The 17,572-nt window shown below is 36.9% G+C and overlaps 1 protein-coding gene across 10 annotated transcripts in view; it reads left to right on the top strand.

The window, feature by feature from the left end:
- Window positions 1–17,572, top strand: part of RASAL2 (RAS protein activator like 2) — a 362,757-nt gene that overhangs the window by 244,533 nt on the left and 100,652 nt on the right. Inside the window, exons 1-2 of one of the 10 annotated variants that reach the window (XM_045452785.1) lie at window positions 6,127–6,148; window positions 6,816–6,935. The exons of the other annotated variants lie outside the window; for them this stretch is intronic. Coding sequence (XP_045308741.1) covers window positions 6,142–6,148; window positions 6,816–6,935 — 127 coding nt within the window. The 5' untranslated portion in view covers window positions 6,127–6,141. Of the gene's footprint in view, window positions 1–6,126; window positions 6,149–6,815; window positions 6,936–17,572 lie in introns of those variants that run through there. 10 annotated transcript variants of the gene reach the window in all.

Genomic DNA, 17,572 nt, shown 5'->3' with positions numbered 1-17,572 from the left:
TTTGTGAGATTCAGTCCCACATCGGGCTCTGTGCTGACGGTGCGGAGCCTGCTCGGGATTCTCTCTCTCTCCCTCTCTTTCTGTCCCTCCCCTGCTTGTGCATATATGCGCGCTCTCTCTCAAAATACATAAATAAACATTTAAAAGGTATTTAAAAAAACATGGCAAACTTAATGAATGTTGTGTGTGTTCTGACTGCTCCACTAACCCACCATTCCCTCCCTCTCTCCTCTGCGGGCCTCCCTATTTCCTGAGACACAGCAATATTGAAATTAGGCCAATTAATAACCCTGCAGTGACCTCCAAGTGTTCAAGTAAAAAGAAGGGTCACATGTCTCTCACTTTAAATCAAAAGCTAGAAATTATTAAGTATAGTGAGGAAGGCACGTTGAAAGCCAAGACATGCCCAAAGCTAGGTCTCTTGTACCAGTTAGCCAAGTTGTGAATATAAAGGAAGCGTTCTTGAAGGAAATTAAAAGTGCTACTCCAATGAATACACAAATGATAAGAAAGTTGAAACAGCCTTATTGCAAATATGGAGAACGTTCGAATGCTCTAGATAGAAGATCAAACCAGCCACAACTTTCCCTTAAGCCAAACCTTATCCAGAAGAAGGCCCTGACTCTCCCGGGGAAAATACTATGAAGATTGTTCAAATGACAACCAAGGATTTAGAATATTACCTAACCTTGTTGATAAAGCAGTGGCAGGATCTGAGAGGATTGACTCCAATTTTCACAAAAGTCCTGTGGGCCAAATGCTATCAAACAGCATCTCATGTTACAGAGAAATTAACATGCAAGAGTCTACTGATGCAGTAAAGCTTGTTATTATTTTAAGAAATTGCCACAGCCACCTCAACCTTCCTCAACCACCACGCTGATCAGTCAGCAGCCGCCAACATTGAGGCAAGACCCTCCACCAGCAAAAGATCACAATACACTGAAAGCTCAGATGATGGCTTGCATTATTTAGCAATAAAATATTTTTAAGTTAAGGTATATACATTGTTTTTTTTTTAGACTTCATGCCCTTGCACACTTCATAAAGTACAGTATTCTGTAAACATAACTTTTATACGCAATGGGAAATCAAAAAATTAATCTGACTAGCTTTATTGAGATACTCACTTTATTGCAGTGGTCTGGAGCCAGACCCACAATATATCCGAGGAATGCCTATATTTGTAATACTGTAAAGTAGAAATAACCCAAATGTCCATCGGTGGAATACTAGTTGGCCATTGAAAAGAATGAAGTACTGATACATGCTACAGCATAGATTAAATTAAATTAAATCAAATCAGGTACAGAAGGCCACATAGTATGTGATTTCATGTATAGGAAATGTCTAGAACAGGAAGATTCATAAAGACAAAACTTAGATTAGCAGTTCCTAAGGACTCAGCAGTTGAGAGGAAGGAGAACCAGGTGCTAATGAGAGCCAGGTTTCTTTCTGAGGTGATGAAAATGTTCTGCAATTAAACTGTCGTGATATTTGCACAACTTTGTGACTATATTTTAAACTACTTTAAAAGAGTGAATTTTATGGTACGGGACCTCTATTTCAATAAAGCTCAAATTTTTAAAAAAACAAGCCTAACAAATCACTTCTGCTTCGTAATGTCTTCCTATCTACTAAGGATAAGAGCCAAAGACCTTGTAACTTCACATGATCTGGCTTCCTGTTTCTTCACAGACCTCATTTTCCTTTTTCTTTCCCCCCTGAGTCAATCCAGTTTACCTGCAGTGATTTCCTGACTGTTGCCGCTTCCAGATCTTTTTTTTACTGTTTTTACCCTCTTCCCAAAAACCCAGGAACCCTTTGCTCAAAAGTCGGTCTCTCAGAGATACCTTGCCTGGCTACCCTCTAAAATTGTAAAGCTCTCCAACGTTACCTACACCCCTTTCTTGCTTTATTCTTATCCTTGGCACTCTTCACCCTAACACAGTATATAGCTTAACCTTTTTCTCTTGTGTATTGCTTTCTCTTCCCCCAAGAATGTAAGCTCTCTGAGGGCAGAGGTTTTGTCTCTTATTCACAACTGTATCCCAAGGCTTAAAACAGTCCTTGGCACATAGTGTCACTGATGCTGTCAAATGAGTGAGTCTGAAAGCTGATAGCTATAAAAAAGGCAGCTATAACAAAAATCAGGACTGTAAATAATTGAAGAGGGGGCTACATTTTTTATACCTGTTACTCAACTGAAACTTAAGTCTTCTCTAGGACTATGAGATTAAGGAAGTAGGAGGAAAGAAATAACTGGTTTCTAGTGTCTTAAAATAAAATAATAAAGACAATTATACCGTTCTTAAAATGAAAACTTTATTTGACCCAGGCAAATAGTTATTTTATTTATTTTTCAATCATGAAGACCTGCCAGAGATCCACAAATATGTTAGGGAGTCAGAAAAGGTTGACTGAATTGACGGCGTGGGCCTGAATCAGGGGTCAGTAAACCATGGCCCAGGGCCCTTTTTTTTTTTTTTTTTTTTTTTTTTTTTCTGTATTGTACATAAGGTTGTACCGGCATACAGCCATGCCCATTCATCTACATATTGCCTATGACTGCTTTCTTGCTACAGTGGTGGAATTAAAATAGTTGTGATAGAGACTATATGGCCCCCAAAGCATGAAATATTTACTAGCCGACCCTCTACAGGAAACCTTTGCTGGCCCTTCGATAGATCAGCCCTGATAGGGTGTATAATAGTATGGTAGGGAATTTGGCCAAACATCCAGACATTCAAATTTCGTTTGCATCCCTACCTATTACCTTAGACAAAGGTCGGTAGGTAGACAAGTTTCCTGATCTATGGTTTTCTCATCGGTGAAATGAAGATAATATCTATCCCACCTGGTTGTTGTTTAAGAATTTCAAATGAGATATTGTATGTAGAGCACTTAATGAAGTGCCTAAAAACGCAGTATTAGTAGTTGCAGCCCAGTAAGTCACACACACACACGTATCACATACACGCATTTACAAGGAAATGTAAATGCCCTCAAATAGAAATGCCCAGTCACCAAGCATTTTCCATAAGCTTTCAGTATTTTTTGGAAAATAACGAATGAAATAAAAACAAATGTCAATAGTAAGTGCATGCTTATACTTACTCCATGTGAAGAACACAGTAACCACCAAAATATATGTGATTGGTTCGTTGGTTGAGAAGATTATTGTCAAGCATTATTTCTAACAGCCCTACTCACAGTATTTTGGTGCCTTGACTCATATTTTAACAAAATGTACAGCCCACCATAGAATGTTTACATCTTGAAGTAAGTTTTATTGCTTTATTTTTAAGGAAATTTTTATGTAAGCAGGTCTAATTCATGCTATGCTCTGGCTATAAACAAGGAAAAACAATTCAGTGCCTTTTATATTATAACAAAATTTCAATCTAGAGCTTTTCCTTGGGGTGCATCATTTGCTAACTCTCTTTTTAGAGAAGGCAAGTTTCTCGTACCGGATCATTTTGGTGATATCTTTGTGCCTATACTGACTTTTCTTCGGTATAATACATAAAATAAAGGATTCATTTTTTCTTTTACCACGTTTTATTTTTGGTTGTTGATTTGGAGACTGGTGGTGTAGATCCTTTTATCAGGAATACATGGAATTCTTTAGTATTTTGGTATATAGAATCACAATTTCACTTTCACTAGTAAGTCATTCAATAAACATTTATGGGGGCGCCTGGGTGGCGCAGTCGGTTAAGCGTCCGACTTCAGCCAGGTCACGATCTCGCGGTCCGTGAGTTCGAGCCCCGCGTCGGGCTCTGGGCTGATGGCTCAGAGCCTGGAGCCTGTTTCCGATCCTGTGTTTCCCTCTCTCTCTCTGCCCCTCCCCCGTTCATGCTCTGTCTCTCTCTGTCCCAAAAATAAATAAACGTTGAAAAAAAAAATTAAAAAAAAAAATAAACATTTATGAATTATCCACTGTGTGCTAGACATTAAAACATTTTGTTTAGATTACTAGAGCACAGTTTTCGCCTTTAAAATGCACAAGGCGTAGTGGAAGAAATCACTATGTAGACAGATAATTTCAATAAAGTAATAGGAGTAATAACAATGAAAGTATGGGTAAGAAAGCTATTAACTCTGCCTTAAGGTGTCAGGAAAGACCCAGAGATGTAATATTTGAACTGAGTCCTAATGGATCAGTTCAATATAGTCAGGTATACATGGTAGAAAGAATGATACCTCACTGGAGGTACCAAAGTCAATCAACAAAGATGTTTGAGCACCTATTGTGTGCCAGGTAGTGCTCTAGAGAGTGGGGATATACCAACGAACAAAACAGATGAATTGTGATTACTTTGCTTTGGAACATGCAAAGACTTGGAAGCGAGGTAGATAGCACAGCATAGCTAAGTCAAGGAGAGTGTGGAGGAGCCGCTACCAGGAAAGAAGCAGGAGCCACATCACACCAAGTTGTTTGAACTTGATGCTCTAGGCCAATAGTTTCACCTTGGGAGCTCCAGATATTCTGGCGTGTCCTAAAGTTCTTACAAAGGGATTATCAATTCATGCTTAAATACTAAGCAAGCATAGACTGTGGATTTTGAGAAAATGTTTTTTATACATATTTGTCAATATTTTTCAATTTTATGTAGTTATTTTGAGTAACAAAGTATGGATTTATTTAAATATATTTTTAATGTTTATTCATTTTTGAGGGACAGTACATGAGTGGGGGGAGGGACAGAGAGAGAGGGAGACACAGAATATGAAGCAGGCTCCAGGCTCTGAGCTGTCAGCACAGAGCCAGACGTGGGGATCGAACCCACTAACCACGAGATCACGACCTGAGGCGAAGTTGGACGCTGAACCAACTGAGCCACCCAGGCGCCCCTAGATTTTCTGTCGCCTCAGTTGGTACTATTGCTATAACTACTTTTAAGTAACTATCTGTCAAAATGACTAATTTTAAAAAGAGATCCTGGCTCATGCTCTGTCTCTTTCTCTCTCTGTGTCAAAAATAAACATTAAAAAAGAAAAAAGGAGGCACCTGGGTGGCTCAGTAGGTTAAGAGTCAGACTTCAGCTCAGGTCATGATCTCGCAGTTGGTGAGTTCGAGCCCTGCATTGGGCTCTGTGCTGACAGCTCAGAGCCTGGAGCCTGCTTCGGATTCTGTGTCTCCCTCTCTCTCTGCCCATTCCCTGCTCACGATCTGTCTGTCTGTCTGTCTCTCTCTCTCAAAAGTAAATGAGCATTAAAAAATTTTAAAAAAAGAAAAGAGATCCTAAAATACTCAGCCTGATATTTCCTGCCAATCTTGAAGCTATTAAAACTTTTAGAGCAGCTAAACAAAACTTCAGTAAATAAGTGAACTCCTTCTAAGTGCCAGGCACTACTTTAGCCACTGGGTTTATAAAGGTTAATATATAAAACAAGAATCTTACCGAGTTGACTAGAGTCCAGATGAAGAATAATGAAGTCAACATGGAGAGGAGAGTCTGGATTCAGGATATACTGAGATAGTAACTCTTAAGCAGTGAGAATTCTCTCACTGAAGGCAGACTGCTAGAACAGAAAGAAAATAGATTATTGGGAACAGAGCTAATATTTTGCTAATGCAGGGGAAGACTCTTAGCTTTTTAAGAGTGTTGTTTTCTCATAGCACGCCTGATCAATCTACAGAAAACGGGGATATTAGTGATTTATGGGTCTCTGAAAATATCTCTACTGCTTGATTTTTCTCTGCGTATTAATAAGGTGTAAGCCTGTGAACTGACCTTAAATCCAAGCATGTAAGTATGTAATGTAAATCATATTTAAAAATCCATCTGTTTCGGACTCCTTCACAATGACAGTGTGACAGGAGTTGAAGGACAGTCGTTTGCTACATTGATGGGTCTCTGAACCTATAGCCCAACAAGCTTACTTCTCTGACTTCTTTCTTTCAGATTTCAGCCTTCTTTCCTATTCTCCCTCTCTCCCCCGCCCCCCCCCCCCGCGCTCTCCACCCCTCTTTTCTTTCTCGCTAAGAAAGACAGAGCTATTGACTAGAAGCCCAGAGTTGCCCCCAAGTTCCGACCACCGGCTCGAATTCTTATGAAGTGGACTTGTAATATCCTTAATGTTGCTGTTGGCAGTCAGTTACAGATTCCATTATTGTCGATCAATGCCGTCGCCATGCGAGGTGGGGGGAGGAACGGAGGAGGAGGAGAAGAAAGGAGGGATGAGAGCTTCCTATTCACAGATTTATCAACCTGCCTCTGCTCGCAGGAAATCTTCGCAAAGGGGGCTGAGATGCTGTTGAAATAGCTAAAGCAGGAAGGGGTTAGGGGGCTGCAGTTCTCTCTGGTTGACTGAAAGGAAATTTGAAAACCTTTCTTCTCGGAACAAAACAAAATGCTGAATTTGTTCTTTTGCCTTTGTTTTTGTTTGATGATATGCTTTACTTAACTGATTAGCTATTGTGCTGTCTGGTTATCTAAGCTGCTTCAGTGTAGGAACCTGTTTCTTTTCCTTTGAGTGTCTTTATTCTTTATTTTCCTTTGCTTTCTCCTGTCATGAAACACAAATCATTATTCAATTTTATCCTGGCTTCTCTTTCAGGCTAAAGCTTAACACTAAGAGACAGAAGGACAAATCTCCCTTCCCTTCTCTTCTGTCACCCTCTTTTAACCCTCTCTATTTCCTTCCCCCTCCCCCCCGTTGTATTAGATTGATGTCACAGAGACAGAATTCAGAGTGGAGGGAGGATCACATTTGCTCTTTCATCATTACAGCCTAGCAAGCAATTTAAGTGTCGGACCCCCAAGAATTCAGTCTTTGTATCTTTCTTTTCCCACTCCATCATTCAGTAATTGTGCTCTGTATGGAAAAGTTTTCTGGCTGGAGAATGAGTCTCCTTTCCCCCGGTGATGTGGCCGAGTGGTTGGATAGTAGCACCGAAGAGGAGAAGAGCCTTCTGTCATTTCTGGGTACGGTAGGGCTCCGCTTGTTCTTTTAACCGTTTGTTGTCTGAACTTCTCTTACTTTGGGGAGTAAGACCCCAGATTTTCTAAAATCCACTTCTGTATATTTTAAAGGGGGTAGGAATTAAAAGGATATGTTTAAGTTGTTTGCTGTTCAAGGTTTGCTGATGTTTGTAGAAAGAATGTCACCAACATTGCCTATGAGAAATAGCAGACAGTTTGCTTTGCTTTAACAAAGAGTGCTAGCTCCGTGCAAAGCTTACTGTGTCATCCGGTCAGCTGTTCGTGGTATTTAGACAACTTCTACTAGCCAAAATATGTTATTGTTTTACTATACCTCTCAGTACAGTGATGCTGAGGCTTGCCTTGGGAGAGTGGCAGTGGGCTTTGTGTGCAAGAAAAGCCAACATATGGATTGAGAAGTAGCTTTTATGCAAGGTGTGAAATACTTGTAATGTTCATATATCAGATTTCTACTGAGTATATAAAATACAGCTATTACTTAAACTTCCCATTTATGGATGCTTTCTAATAAATTTCTAAGGAAGGCAATTATTGATCGTGGAATTATTGATATCATAAACAAATTCATAAAGTTAGGTTATAAATCCAATTGTGTCATCAGTGTAATAGGAGAGCTTGATACTTACACAAATCCTATTTGTGAATACTTTTGTTAGATTAATAATTGCCTTCAACTTTATCTGTTTTTCTATACCTTTGATTTGTCTCATATATTTTGCTAAATATAAATATACCTTTATTATAAGTGGACAAAATTTATGGTTTTCTGATCTGTGCCTCATGAGTATTGCTTATGACCTTAGGAATAGTCTTCTGCCATTCCAAAAGATATCTCTACCTTTTTAAAAAAATTTTTTTATTGTATTTAGCATAAGTTTCTGTTTTATTTAATTCAATTGTGTTGTCAATCTTAACATTCTATAAATGATTTCTTTTTTTTCATGAGGTTTAGATGTAAAGAGTCCTCCTGATCAGATCTTTCCTAATTCTATAAAGACTCAGATATATATATATATATATATATATATATATATATATATATATATATTTCGATATTAATCCTACTCTTAATTTGTTATCACAGCCTCACTTGTCTTGGGTATTCGGGTGACTTTAAGAAATATGTGTTCCTCCTAACTCCTCAATTCTCTGAAGCCTGTCCTATTCTACCCGCTTCCCGTTCCCCACCTGTCCACATACCTAGAGAAACATCAGTGAAGAAGCAAACACTAATAACCCTGAGTAAAACCAACCACTTAGACCCTACTGCATCATGGGAAAGGAAGGTATAGTCAACACTAAACATCTTTCCTTTGCTCTTGAATGATAATTTTCTGTATTCTAATTATCTAACCTCAAGATTAATTTATTTTCTTTTTTGGCCATTACTCCTCTATACCTAAAAAGAATTTAATCAAATAAATAGAGTTGGGCAATTAAAAGGGACTACAGTGTATGTCCCCTCCTGCCCCCACTCCCGTCCTCTGTTTAGGAGAGTTAATGAATTATACTCTTTTTTCACAAGTGGAGGTGATAAAGACAAAGGATGTTAGAACACACTTAGAAGAAACATGCAAATTCTTGCAAACTGTCCACCTAATGGAAGGAAACCTTAGCATTTGTAATAGACAAGACACAGATAAATCAGTCTTGATTCTGCTCAAGGGCTACAACAAGTTTAGTTGTTGAGAGAGTAGATAGCTATGTACCCCTGCTCTACTGTGGCGGCAGCGAGCCCTGGATGTCAGCACGTCTTATTTGGGAGATTGAATCTCTCTCCTGACCATGGGTAGCAAACACCTCCATCTGTGGGTAAATGGGAATTTACTAAATTCTTCCAGAGGAACTAGGAGGAAAGCTATCTCAGATACAACTTGTAATAGCTTGAGGATGAAGCAAAGCTCTTGTGATATCATTTGCTACTGTAGTTACCATGAACTAGAACATGCTTTTCCCAGTGAAGACGCCAAGAGAACAATGAGAAACCCGAATCTACTTTATGATGAATCTAGAATTAATGGAACCAAAAGAGCCGTTGTGTCAGAGAACCTGTCAAACTATGGTTTCTTTCCCTAAGGAATTTTAGGCAGGTTTCTCTCTAGGAGAGAAGATGAAAGAACTTTGTATTGGTTAGACTTTACTACTTCACTTTTGAACAGAAGCCACTTAACTGATGTTCAGGCCTTCCTGTTGATTTAGTGCAGTGCTGGTTTGATGAAGCTTCATAAAATTGCTGTGCATTATTCTATTCAAAAGCCTTCCATGGCTCTCTCCTCACCTATCAGATGAGTCAAAACACTGTAATCTGGAACTTATTCTGGCCCTTCTATCTGGCATTCCAGTATTCCTTTGGGGAGGGGCCAGGGGGACTTTCATTCCACCAAATTGATTAACTTCCTATGTCTCAGGCAAATGCTGCCCTTTCCTACCTTTGCACTTGCTGTTTCTCTCATCGGCAGTGTCCCTTCATCCAAACTGAAATTTCCGTAACTCTGTCCGTGCTTCAGATCTTACGAACGAACAAGATCCTGTGCTAGGTACTGTGGCTGGATACGAAGAAGTGTACGATGAACCTGCTTGCGAGAAACAGAATTTGGGGAGAAAACATGAACTGTGTACAATTAAGGGAGAAAGATTTAATGATAATTCAAGACAACAACAGAGAAAATAAAATAAAGCAGTACCTGATTATGAAATGATTTATCTTAGCAAAAATTGCCTTGGGGATTTGAAGAAGGGAGACATCATTTTCAATTAGAAACCCTGAAAATTGCTTTACAGAGATAGGATTTAATCTGAATCTGAAGGCATAGAGTAGGTTTTTATAGACATGGAGTTTTCTGTATGAAAGGAGTGTCATGAGGAATATTAAATTATGTTCACATCTAATGAACAAACTGATTTGAAAGGAACGGGAAGTTCATGTACAGAAGCAATGAGAGATAATACTTGAAGGATGTGTGGTGGATCACTGGGTAGGACCTTTCCTGACAATCTAATGAGTAACAATTTTATCCTGAAAGTAGTTGGGAAGAATTAAGGATTAATGAGGTAGAAAAAAATGTGATCAAAATAGTTTCTTAGAAAGACACATGTGGAAGTGTCTTGTAGGGGGATGAGACCGGAAGCAGTTACACCTGTTTGAAAGCTATCAGAGAAGTCCAGATACGAAATAAGCGCCTCTATTTTAACACTTAACGCCCTATAATTAGTAATTGGTGCTTGGCTTATTTGTTGTTAAAACTAGATGTGAATGCCTCCACAGCAGGAGCCCAACCCTCTGTCTTTTCCACCCCCAGCACACTCCAGGTCCAGATAAATATTTGTACAGCTAATATGAATGAGATGAAAAGATGGAGAGATTACAAACGATCTATCAACAGAGTTGCTGACAGACTGGAGGAATGGGGAGCAAAATAAATCAAAGGCTTTTTGAATTTAGGAAGATGGTGGTAATATTAACAGAAATAGAAATGTTAGGAAAGGGAGCCGATTTTGAGGACAGAAGATGAGTTCTGTTTATCTATATTGACTTTGAGGTGACTAGTATGCACTCAGAAATATAGTTCTTGGAAATGAAGTCATAGGTGGAGAGCAACATTTGGGAGCCATCTAGAGAAGACAGATAGTTGAAGCTCTAAGCATCTGTAAGTGATCTACTATCAACAAACTGTCAAGAAAAAACAGAGGTCAGGGACTGAAGCTTGAAGAACACCAGTAGTGGGGCGGGGGGTGGGTAGAGAGGAAGAGGCGATACAGAGAGCATGATCCTAACGGCAGGAGGAAAGCCTGGACGGTGTGTATTATAAGTACTAAGACAGAAGAAGGTCAACTATGTTAGTGGTTACAGAAGACAAAAAAGACCACTGGATTTGCTAATGAGACTTTTGATTAATAACTTGTGAAATTGTCAGTTCTGTTTCATTCATTAGAACTGAGGGAAAAGAAGCCAGATTTTATAATATAGAGAAAGACAGCGGATGATGAGACAGTGAAAGCCATAGGTTCCATCTCTTGCCTGGAGAAATATGGGACTAATAAAAAGGAAAAGTACCTTTTTAAAAACTGGAGAGACTTGTACATATATACATATATTTGGTATAGGAAAGAGCAAGATATTAAACCGGTAAGAGAGGAGACTAACTGAGGGAACAAGATCCTTTATGAGTTTGAGGGTGAGTGTGGGATTAAGGGCACAGGATTAACCTTTTGAGAGGAGAAACTCCTACAGGAATCAAAGATGCTTGTAGAGATTTAGTAGTGGAAAGTAGAGAAGATGAGGGAGGTAACTGCTAGTGTATTAATTTTATGGCATTTAACTTACTCAGTCTTAGATTGTAGATAGTTATTTGTGTACCCACCTAGCACTCCTGTTTCTGCATAGTAGGGTCCTTCACTTAATATCTTGGCGTCTTCCAGAATAGCACTGAAGAGGTGCTTAATAAATACTTGTTTTGAATGAATGAGTGAATGAATGCTATTTAGATACCCAAAAGTTTGAGATTCAGCCATTTTCACAATTAGCCAACTCATTCTGTCAGAATTATCCTTTTCCCTCCTTTTCTCCACTGTTCTCTATTCTCATATCTGCAAGCACCATTTAAGGTACATTGGTAGCATTTGCAATTATTATTCAGTAGGTTGTAATTGTGTTTTCCAAATTCTAGAATAAGAAGCAAAATACTCAAATATTCTGTACTACTTTACATGTTCTAAACTGAATTTAAGTGATTTTTTTTCATTAAGTGAAGTTAATAGAATAATTCTATGAAAGAATTAATTATAGAATAATTCTATAAAAGAAGAATATCATTTTGACAAAACGTAAACATTTTCATGTTTCTAAGTGATTCTACTGACTATGGTTAACTATTTCATGTTGGTAACTTATAACTAAGATTACACCTAACATCAAGGAGAAAGTATATTCAATTCTAGCAAAATGGCAGACAGCTTGAAAAATAATACAGAAACAACTAGAAATGTCACATTAATGAAACATGTTTTTAAGCTAAATGGTTGAACTCTATTCTTAGGAAGGAAAGGAAATCCCTTGGAAGAGAAAAAAGAAAACTAAAAATACAAGTGGTAAATTGTCCTGGGGGCATTTGCCAGTCTTAGAATCCCAGAATGTTAAGAGTTAAGAGCCACAAGATAGGAGATGGGCCTAGGGTCCAAATGAAGTGAGGAATTAGAACGGAAAGCCTCAGGACTCCTGGCTGGCTCAGTCTGAGGAGTATGCAACTCTTGATCTCAGAGTTGTGAGTTCAAGCCCCACACTGGGTATGGAGATTGCTTAAATAAATAAGACTTTTAAGCTTATTTATTTTAAACTTAAATAAATAAGACTTAAAAAAAAAAGATTAGAAATCCTCATACCATTGTTCCCTATAGGACTGGGTCCCTTGATGACTGAAAATAAGAGAAAAATTTGCTCATTGGCAAAAAATGACAAATCTTTTTTATCTTAGACTGGATTAGTCAGGGAGAGAAGAAGATAAAAATCCCATGAGAATTTATAGCTACAGTTCTGATAAGGTAAAACTAAAATAGTGGACAACAAAAATATGTCAGATAGAAAGGGGGTAATTGGAACTGAAGTGTTTTAAGATCATTGAATTATTCAAGAAAAGGATAGAAATCAAGATTGGCATTAGGCTTTAAGTACATTTGTTGAAATGTTAAGGACAGCTATTAAAAAAATGGAAATAAAGTGCGTGATTTCAAAAGCAGTAGAAAAGAAAATGAATTTTTAATCCTTGACCAAGGATTTTTAAACCTTGGTCTGAACAGACCAAAAATCAGGAAAAAAGCATTAAAAAAAAAAAAAGGTGAAAAGAAAACACACTAAGATGGTGGGGTGCCTGGGTGGGTCAGTCAGTTAAGCATCTGATTCTTGATTTCAGCTCAGGTCATGATCTCATGGAATCCATGAATCTCATGGATTCAAGCCCCATGTTGGGCTCAGCACTGACAGTGCAAAGCTTGCTTGGGATTCTCCTTCTTCCTCTCTCTCTCTCTCTCTCTCTCTCTCCCTCTCCCTCTCCCTCTCCCTCTCCCTCTCCCTCTCCCTCTCTCCCTCCCTCCCTCTCTCTCTCTCTCTCTCTCTCCCTTCCTCCCACCCTCGCTCACTCTCTCTCTCTCTTTCTCTCTCTCTGTCCTCCAAAACAAATAACTAAACATTTAAAACAAAAACACAGATGGTAAAAATAAAATCCAACTATATCAGAAAACACAATGTTAGTTGCCAGACTCGGTATCTTTTTTAATGTTGTGAATGAGAAAGACATAAAGATCCAGGAAGATTAAAAGTAAAAGGTTTGGGAAGATATCTTTGGCAAATAAAAGAAAGCTAGCATAGCCATGAAAATGAGATGAAATCGAACTTTATGTCAAAACCATTATTAGGAATAAAGGAGGTTACTACATAATGATAAAATATAGAAATTATTAGAAAGATATAACAATCTTACATGCACCCAATAACAGTCTCAATTTATAAGGCAAAAATTGACAGAAATATAAGGAGATTAATCTACAGTCTTATCTATAAAAATTAGTAAAGCTATAGAAGACATCAAAAACATAATAAACTTGGGGCACCTGGGTGGCTCAGTTGGTTAAGCGTCCGACTTTGGCTCAGGTCACGATCTCACAGTTCGTGAGTTCGAGCCCCGCGTCGGGCTCTGTGCTGACAGCTCAGAGCCTGGAGCCTGCTTCACATTCTGTGTCTCCCTCTCTCTCTGCCCCTTCCCTGCTCGTGCTGTGTCTCTGTTTGTCTCAAAAATAAGTAAACATTTAAAAAAAAACATAATAAACTTAAGTTAGTGGACATATATAAAATCCTGAATCCAACAATTATATAGTCTTATCATACACATATGGAATCTTCATGAAAACTGTCCATAGACTGGACCATAAATAAATCTCAACAAATTTCAAAGTCTTTATATCACACAGAATGCCTTCTCTTGATCCTGGTTGAACTAAGATAGAAATTAGTAACAAAAATTTACTTTAAAAATCTTTGCTTTGGAAACTTTTAAAGTTACTTTTCTATGACTCTTATGTCAATGAAGAAATAATAATGAAAATTGTAAAATGGTTAGAAGTGAACATCCTGAAAATGGTACATATCAAAACCTGTAGGATACTGTGAAATAATTATTAAGTGAAATTTACAGACTTAACTTTTTATATTGAGAAAGGCTGAAAACTAATGAGCTAATTAACCATTTGTCTCAACAAGTTAGAAATTATATATATATATATATAAATATATATATTATTTACATTTACATTTACATTTATATTTATATTTATATATAATTTATATATTTATAAATTTATATATATATATATATATATATATATATATAAATATATATAAAATATATCTCCAAAGAAAGTTTAGGGAGAGAAATGATGAAAATAATAGCAAATGATAATGAAATGGAAGACAGAAATAAACATCATAGAATCAATAAAGCCAAGAGTTGTTTTATTAAAAAGTTCAATGAAAATACATAAAACTGTCAAGATTTGATCAAGACAAAGAGAAAGCACAAAGAAACAATGTTACAAATTTAAAAAGAGGGGTGCATGGGTGACTTGTTGGTTAAATGTCTGACTCTTGATTTTTGGCTGAGGTCATGATTTCATGGTTCATGCGTTTGAGCCCCATGTCGGGCTCATTGCTGGCAGTGTGGAGCCTACTTGGGATATTCTCTCTCTCTCTCTCTCTCTCTCTCCCTCCCTCCCTCCCTCCCTCCCTCTCCCTCTCCCTCTCCCTCTCCCTCTCTCCCCCGTTAAATAAATAAACTTAAGAAATGAAAAATGAAACACTATTACAGAAAATCAGAGACTTGAAAAATAGGAAGGAATCTATCATGAACAACTTTATGATATTTGAAAATTTAGAGAAATTGGGCATTTAAAGAAAGATGCAATTTTTTAAAATTGACTATAGAAGAAACAGAAAATATAAGTAGGCTTGCAATTTATAACCATGAAAGAAATTGAATCAGTATCTTAAAATTATCACCAATTGTGGTTTGATTTCTTATGTAGCTTGACTTCCGAAAAAGAGTAATTGCTGGATTACGCTTACATTAATATTTTCAATCAGTGACAATTCAGTTTTTCATCATAAATGAATTAATTGATATTCTGGTATCTAAATTAAAGAAGAAACTAAAAATCCTAGGAGCCCTGCTAAACCCTAAACGTGGCTGTTGAATCCCTATTGAGTCCCACAGGTGGTGAAGGTTCCCTTTGTGTTTAACTCTTACATCCTTTATTTAGAGGATTTCCTTAGAGAAAGAAAAAAAAAAGTTCTTTCAAAATTTTCCTGATGGAGATGTACAAATAAAAAATTTAAGAAAATCAAGCTGAACAGATATCTAAAGAAAATGGAAATGAATAAGAAGAAATCAAGATTTAAACCTTATTATGTTTAAATGTGCTTCTTAAGGAAACCTGGAGATATGTGAATTTTCAAAAAGAATGATTCCTAGGAAACATCTCAAAACTTTTAAGCCTAAGCTCTCATGTAGTTTATTTATCAAAATCTCAATTATAGCTGAAGATTCAAATTAATATACTGTACATAAAAAGACAGTGACTCTTAAACTTGACTATATGGTTCACTTTAATTCCATATGTGAATTAAAATAACTAGAAAACTGATTAATAATTTTACTATATATTAAGTTGAACCATATGACTTTGTATATGAAATAATATTTTACCACTTTAACATACATAAAAGGCAATTCTATATCACCCGATATGTTTATTAAAGGAGAAAAAAAAGGTTGTCAGACTATACTGAACTATTTTTTAATTGTTCAAATTTATTTGTTACTAATTATTATCTTTTATTTTGTTTTAGTACTCCTTGCAGACAAGCAAAATTTAGTGTAAATGGTTTATGAGAACATTGCGTATTTAAAATTGAGAGAGTTCTATTTACTAAAATTTGTTTTGTTTAAAAATTGAGGCAAGATCACTATTACTTAAATCTTAAATTATTTAAACCTCGTTCAAGACATCACTTGCAGAATACTGTATTGGGCAGGAATGTAGTTTGGTACCTGAAGCTAAAGAACATATGATCAAGTAATATGAACTTCTACAAATGTATTAATTGGAAATCAAAGAAATGTCAATAATTAGAACTGGTTTTGTGAAAGTAGTTGAACTGACATTGGTATTGAAGGTCACCTAAGATTTGGCAGATAGGTGAAAACCATTAGCAAAATCAGACATAGGGAATGAATATGACCAGTTTGAGATCAAAGATCATCTGTCTAAGGCAATTTGTTGGAAGGTGCTGGCAGAAAAGAGGGACTGTGAAAGGTGATGCCAGGTGGTTTTTTTCAACCTATCTTAAGATCTCTAGGAAGGCAATTACATCAAGAAAGTAATGTTTTAGGGAAACTAATCTGGTAATGGCGAGCAGGATAGCTTTCAGCAGAAAAAGACAGGAGTCAGTGAGATCAGTTAGGAGAGTCCTGCCATGATCTGCATGAGAAGATAAAAAGTCCAAGACCAGGGTGATAGATGGTAGTGGAAATAAAATGGACAAAATGAAGCCAACAGACATTTTGAAAAGAGATTTGACAACGTTGGCGGCAGATGAGGGTACAAATCAACATCATAGGCTTCTCCGTCTTCTGATACCTTCACTAAGAATTGATATCCAATGTAAACATTTTTTTTTGTACAGTGCTATATGCATATTTGGCCCTTAGTACATGAATAAGTTCTCATCTGTGTATTAGAGGCCAAATATTTGTGTTTTCAGTACTTCAGTACTTTCTATTAATGCCTGTTTTTGGAACAAAACCCAAACTAGTCTTAAAAGTCCCTGGCATAATCAAGGACCAAATCTTTTTAGGTTTTTAAAGGTGAATACTGAAATCATGGTATGAATAAATCAAAGATTTACCCACAATTATTTATGAAAAATACTAATAGTGAGAACATATTAAGTCAGTTATAGAAAAAGTTTACAGTTCTTATTTACATCTCTGTAAGTTAGAAGACAGTGTCTTCCAGAGTTGAACATAAAATATTATTCACCAAAATGAAGTTGTGAGATTAAGTTTTACACATAACTCGATCGAAATGCTCAAAAACGTCATTTTATGCTGAACAATGTTTTCTTAAAGATTATTCTTTGTAAAGCCTAAGATCTTCATGCTATTTATCTATTTTTGTCTCATAGAATTGGCCTGAGTATTTACTTCTCCACTTAGGTGTACTTTAGAGGTGTACTTTAGAGGGACAGGGTTTGGTCTTGTTTTTTTAACACTTCATTTTTTTAAGAGCAGTTTTAGGTTCATAGCAAAATTAAGAGGAAGGTACAGGGACTGTGCAGCCCCCTTCCCCCTCATGTACAACCTCTCCCATTACCAGTATCCCCCACCAGAATAGTAACATTTGTTATAGTTGATGAATCTGCATTAACACATCATAATCATCCAAGGTCTGTAATTTACATTAGGGTTCATTTTTGATATTGTATATTCTTTGGGTTTGGACAACTGTATAATGACACGTATCCATCATTACAGTACCACGCAGAGTTTTTTCACTGCCCTAAAAATCCTCTG

This window comes from Leopardus geoffroyi, chromosome C3, assembly GCF_018350155.1.
Source record: "Leopardus geoffroyi isolate Oge1 chromosome C3, O.geoffroyi_Oge1_pat1.0, whole genome shotgun sequence".
NCBI classification, from domain to species: domain Eukaryota; kingdom Metazoa; phylum Chordata; class Mammalia; order Carnivora; family Felidae; genus Leopardus; species Leopardus geoffroyi.
This window is presented reverse-complemented; position numbering and strand designations above follow the sequence as displayed.